The sequence below is a fragment of the Ranitomeya variabilis genome, chromosome 2 (genome assembly GCF_051348905.1).
Source record: "Ranitomeya variabilis isolate aRanVar5 chromosome 2, aRanVar5.hap1, whole genome shotgun sequence".
Classification (NCBI taxonomy): domain Eukaryota; kingdom Metazoa; phylum Chordata; class Amphibia; order Anura; family Dendrobatidae; genus Ranitomeya; species Ranitomeya variabilis.
The window spans coordinates 440528393-440534636 of NC_135233.1; the positions used below are offsets into that span (position 1 = coordinate 440528393).

Consider the following 6244-nt stretch of genomic DNA (forward strand, 5'->3'; position numbering starts at 1 on the left):
TGTGAAACCGGCCTAAGGAACAGGGCTATTTCCGTTTATTCCTCCCCTTCTTCCCAGAGCCATAACTTTATTTTTCGGTCAGTATGGCCAAGTGAGTGCTTGTTTTTTTTTTGTGGGACGAGTTTTATGTTTGAATTACACCATTGCTTTTACTGTATCCCTTATTATAAGTGTGGTGAAAATTGCAAAAAAAAGTGCAATTCCTCAATTGTTTTTTTTTTTTTTTTCTTAACCACATTCACTAAAGGCTAAAACTGACCTGCCATTATGATTTTCCAAGTCATTACAAGTTCACAGACACCAAACATGTCTAGGTTCTTTTTTATTTAAGTGGTGAAAAAATATCCAAAACTTGTCAAAACAAAAGAAACAAAAATGGCGCCATTTTCTGAGATTTGTAGCGTCTCCATTTGTCCTTATCTGGGTGAGGGATTATTTTTTTGCGTGCTGAGCTGACGTTTGATACCATTTTCAGATAGATGCGATGTTTTGATCATCCATTATTGCATTTTAATGCAATGTAGCAGCGACCAAAAAAGCATAATTCTGGCGTTTTGATTTTTTGCTTGTTTATATTAATTCTTCTTATATGTTGAAATACCAGGCTTTCCGAATACGGCAATATCAAATATGTGTATATTTTTTAATTGTTTTATTTTGAATGGGGCAAAAGGAGGGTAATTTGGACTTTTATATTTTTTATTTTATATATATTCTTGTTAACACTTAATTTCTAATCAGCCAATCACATGGCGGCAACTCAGTGCATTTAGGCATGTAGACATGGTCAAGACAATCTCCTGCAGTTCAAACCGAGCATCAGTATGGGGAAGAAAGGTGATTTGAGTGCCTTTGAACGTGGCATGGTTGTTGGTGCCAGAAGGGCTGGTCTGAGTATTTCAGAAACTGCTGATCTACTGGGATTTTCACGCACAACCATCTCTAGGGTTTACAGAGAATGGTCCGAAAAAGAAAAAAAATCCAGTGAGCGGCAGTTCTGTGGGCGGAAATGCCTTGTTGATGCCAGAGGTCAGAGGAGAATGGGCAGACTGGTTCGAGCTGATAGAAAGGCAACAGTGACTCAAATCGCCACCCGTTACAACCAAGGTAGGCCTAAGAGCATCTCTGAACGCACAGTGCGTCGAACTTTGAGGCAGATGGGCTACAGCAGCAGAAGACCACACCGGGTACCACTCCTTTCAGCTAAGAACAGGAAACTGAGGCTACAATTTGTACAAGCTCATCGAAATTGGACAGTAGAAGATTGGAAAAACGTTGCTTGGTCTGATGAGTCTCGATTTCTGCTGCGACATTCGGATGGTAGGGTCAGAATTTGGCGTAAACAACATGAAAGCATGGATCCATCCTGCCTTGTATGGAGCATCTTTGGGATGTGCAGCCGACAAATCTGCGGCAACTGTGTGATGCCATCATGTCAATATGGACCAAAATCTCTGAGGAATGCTTCCAGCACCTTGTTGAATCTATGCCACGAAGAATTGAGGCAGTTCTGAAGGCAAAAGGGGGTCCAACCCGTTACTAGCATGGTGTACCTAATAAAGTGGCCGGTGAGTGTGTATATATATATATATATATATATATATATATATATATATATATATATATATATATTTTCTACTTTTTACTTGCTTCAATAGTCTCCATGGGAGACTAGAGGCTGCGATCATCCGATCACTTGTGTTACACATAGCAGGGGTTCAAGACAAGAGGTGAGTATGTCATTTTTTTTTAATCACAGCAGCAGCAGCATATGGGGCATAATATTCTATGGAGCATCTTATGGGGCCATAATCAACCTTTATGCAGCAATATATGAGGCACGTTTTCTATGGAGCATCTTATGGGGCCATAAGCAACCTTTATGGAGCATTATATGGGGCATATTTTTGTATGAAGCATCTTATGGGGCCAATCATAAACTTTATGGAGCATTATATGGGGCATATTTTTGTATGGAGCATCTTATGGGGCCATCATGAACTTTATAGAGCATTATATGGGGCTCCTGATTCAATATGGATATTCAAAAATACTTAACCTACTGGTGATGTCTCAATTAATTTTACTTTTATTGGTATCTATTTTAATTTTTGAAATTTACCAGTAGCTGCTGCATTTCCCACCCTAGGCTTATACTCGAGTCATTAAGTTTTCCCAGTTTTTTTGAGGCAAAATTAGGGGTCTCGGCTTATACTCAGGTCGGCTTGTAGTCGAGTATATACGGTACTATACTGTATAGGAAACTTGTAGACACAACATTTCTGTAATATCGCCTGTTATCTCAGCTGCAGCCATTACAAGCAGGACGCCTGTAATCCTAGTGATAGACAGAGGCCGATATACAGACGTCCCGCCACTGAGCTGTGACTGCATCTGCAGAATGCAGACTGCCATCACAGGCGAGGAGGGAGCATTAGGACTAGCGGTCATAAATCTGCTGTGCCTGCCAGGAGCTGACAGGGAGGCCTGTAAGATCTAACACCAGCTCTTCTGATATCTGACTGGTTATCTGGAGAAGATCAGAAAACAAGAACGTGTGATAGAGAAGAAGATGGTTCCTTACCAGGCGTTCCGGTGAGCGGGCCCGACGATCCACTATAGACAGGACTTTTTGGGCGAGTTCCTTAATAGAAGATAAATCGCCATTTTGAAATCTTGCTTCAGCCTATAAAAAAGAAAAGAAAGAAAAATGAAAATCCTGAGGTGAGAAAGGTCACAATGAAGGCAGCCATTTAATGACATTTGCTCCTCTGTCTGCAGATACAATGACGCCATATCTGGGGATTAGTGGTGTTTTATATTGGAGGAAAGAAGAAACTTCTATCCCGCCATTATTATCTATTATTATGGAGAAGATTTGTGCGGAGCGTCCGCCACTTACCTGCTGTAGTGATGTCCTGATGTTCTGAGGTAAATCTCTCAGATATTCTGAGGTGAGATGACCGTGGTAGTATTTGGTCAGGCAGTCCCTTACTAGCCCCATCACCAGCCGGTGAGTGAAGCTGAGGACGCCATCGGGTGGTAGAAGCGCAGTGTCAGGGCGATTGTTGATAACAATCCCCCATAGTGCGTCTACCTGAAATTTATCTAGAAGATAGTCAGCCATAGCGAGTAAGTGCAAGTGCGCACAGTTCACCAGCTATAGAGTCAAACAATGACACCCGTGACACTGTGCGAGTTCTATAAATAGAGTGTGTTCCGTGATGTCATAATAGAGAACATCATGAGTGATGTCATAATGGCCGACCATCATGAGTGATGTCATCATTGTATCTTGCGATAGAATCTTCATGGGTGACTCTGTACAAATAGATGCTGCCTAGTAATTCTGAAAGTGGAAAATCATAGAATGAATTATGTCTCCATGTTATTATGGACATTCTATTTTATTTCCAGCTTGAACACAACCAGGATAAGGGTATCTTCACATGATGCATTTTTGCAGCATTTTATTCTACCCTTAAAACCAGAGTGGTAGCAGGAAAAACGCTACGTACAATACTGATGTTTTTGCAGCATTTTGTTTTTTATTTCATTCAGTTGAATGGGTGAAAAACACTGCAAAACTGAAAGAATTGACAAACTTCAAATAAAAAAACGGAAGAAAAAAATGCAACGTGTGATTGAGAGTTTAGAGATCTCATTCTCTAAGCTGCTTCTGTAAAATGAAACTCACAGGCTGTGTCAGTGAGACACTGACAGACTCATGCACTGCAGTACACAAGTACTGCAGTGTATGAGACCAGCAATCAAAGTAAAAATTATACAGGTCCCACAGTGAGACAAAGTAAAAAAGTGAAAAAAAAGTAAAATAAAACACTTAAATAAGGAAAAAAAAACAAACAAAAAAGTGCACACAAATCACGGAAAGCCATTTTGCCACTGAAAACGCAGCATTTATAGTAAAAAATAAACAAGAAATGTACACATAATTGTTTTTGCCACATCCGTAACAACCCACTCCATAAAACTGGCATGTTATTTATTCCATTTGTCGAATACCGTAAAAAAATAAATAAAACACTTGCCAAGAATGTAGCTTTTTCGTCATAGTGACTCACAAAAAAGTCAATGAAAACTGATCAAAAAGTCATATGTAAAAAAAAATAGTATAAATGAAAACGCCAAACCGTCCCGCAAAAAAATTAACCATAATAAGGCTAATTCGGCAAAAAAATAAAGTTACTGCTCTCAGAATATGATGATGCAAAAACAAATTAATTTTTGTAAAATAATGTTTTTGGTGTGTAAAAATAGCAAAGCATAAAAAAATTAAAATCTGTTATCGCTGTAATTGTGCCAACCCGACGAACATATTGGTCTAACTTGCTTGTGCCGATCGCCAGCAGAGCAGCATGGGAAAATGAACAGGCATTTTCCTACACTACACCATTCAGCGCGGGTCAGGCCGGCAGGGAAGGCAGCATCAATGATGTCACCGGTAGTCACTGATGCTGCGCGGCAGCATCTCCTCATTCCCCAGTAGTTTTCAGCTGGGGCAGCAGCATCTTAGCATCATCCTGGCTGCAAACTGTATATCCGCCAGATATGGATTACTGCATGGGACACATCGACGGACAGGTATGGTATATTGTTGATTTGTTTTTGTTTGTTTTTTACAGGAGATCGAGGGCGTCACATGGATTGGCTGTTTAATAAAGATGGCAAACTGTGTTTAGTGATTTATTTAATTAAAAGACTTTTTTTCTGGCTGTGTCTTTTTTTAACCCATTACCAACTATAGGATTAGTAATGGATAGGTGTCTTATTGACACCTCTCCATTACTGAGCCAGGCTTGATGTTACCTTACAATCCAAAGGTGACATTAACCCCCCATTACCGAACTTGCCACCGCTACAGGGCAAGTGGGAAGAGGGAGGCTAAGTGCCGGAATAGGCGCATCTTACAGATGCGCCATTTCTGGGGTGGCTGAGTGCTGATGTTTGTAGCCGTAAGGGGGGGGGGGCAATATCCATGGCCCCTTTCTAGGCTATGAATATCAGCCCGCAGCTGTCTGCATAGCCTTTACCGGTTATTAATTATAGGGGGACACCACGTCTTTTTTGGGGAGTCCCCCTATTTTAATAGCCAATAAAGGCTAAATATACAGCTGCGGGCTGATATTCATAGCCTGGGAAGATCCATGGGTATTAACCCCTTCCCAGGCTAGAAACGTCGGCCCCAGTTGCTGGCTTTCCCTCTCTGGTTTAAAAAATTGTGCTGGAGCCAACGCCAGTTTTTCCCCCCAAAATAATCTTTTATTAATTACATACATGTCCCCTAATTTGCACACACACACTACTAATTGTGTTGATCACTTACATCTATATTTCTACCTATTCTGCAACTTATTACTGTATGTAAACCATGTCTCCTATCCTGTCGGCTCCTGCAGTGATTTTATAGAAGCCGACAAATTACCGGCTTTTCTTCTATCTGTGCAATATATATATGTGTGTGTGTGTGTGTGTGTGTGTGTGTGTGTGTGTGTGTGTGTGTGTGTATATATATATAATATACATATACCGTATTTTTCGCTTTGTGAGACACACTTTATTTCCCTCAAATTTGGGGGGGGAAATGGGGGTGCATCTTACAAAGCGGATATACCGCTTACCGGTACCGTTGCAGGCTGGGATGAGGGGGTGTCCGCTGCCGCTGTCCAGGGTGTCCGCGCGCTGCCCAGCTTGATGCTGCGGGGGGCTCTGCCGACATTTTGTGAAAGGCCAGAGCCCCCCGGCAGTTCGTCCATGCTTTCCTGTGTGACGGACCTCGGGAAAATGGCCGCCGGGAGGCGGAGCATGCACAGATGGGGTTCTCAGCACCAAGATCTCCGGAGTTGAGATTTCAGCACTGAGATCTCATCTCTCGAGATCTTGGTCCTGAGATCTCCATCTGCACCTGCGTCGCCTCCCTGGGGGGGGCTCTTGCCTTTCTCAAAATGTCGGCAGAGCCCCCCGCAGCACCAGAGACGCAAGCATCACCGGAGACACCCCTGCAGCACATGAGCCTCCCTGCAGCACAGGAGACCCCCGCAGCACAGGAGACCCCTGCAGCACAGGACACCTGCACACCCCTCATCCCAGCCTGCAGCAGCGCTCCACTCCTGCCTCCTCCCGCAGCGACCCTGGGACCCCCCTTCACCGCAGCCACCACCCCCCGGTAAGCAATAAGATGCATGGATTATAAGAAGCGCCACCAATTTATTAAAAAAAAAGTTTT

The 6244-nt window shown here is 42.6% G+C and overlaps 1 protein-coding gene across 2 annotated transcripts in view; it reads right to left on the bottom strand.

Moving 5' to 3' along the window:
* The window catches only part of LOC143806488 (microtubule-associated serine/threonine-protein kinase 3-like), a 30455-nt gene that overhangs the window by 14822 nt on the left and 9389 nt on the right, over positions 1-6244 (bottom strand). Inside the window, exons 1-2 of one of the 2 annotated variants that reach the window (XM_077287082.1) lie at positions 2903-3152; positions 2585-2686 (exon numbers count right to left, since the gene is read on the bottom strand). In XM_077287082.1, coding sequence (XP_077143197.1) covers positions 2585-2686; positions 2903-3127 — 327 coding nt within the window. In that variant the 5' untranslated portion in view covers positions 3128-3152. Of the gene's footprint in view, positions 1-2584; positions 2687-2902; positions 3153-6244 lie in introns of those variants that run through there. The other variant, XM_077287083.1, reaches the window with a different exon arrangement.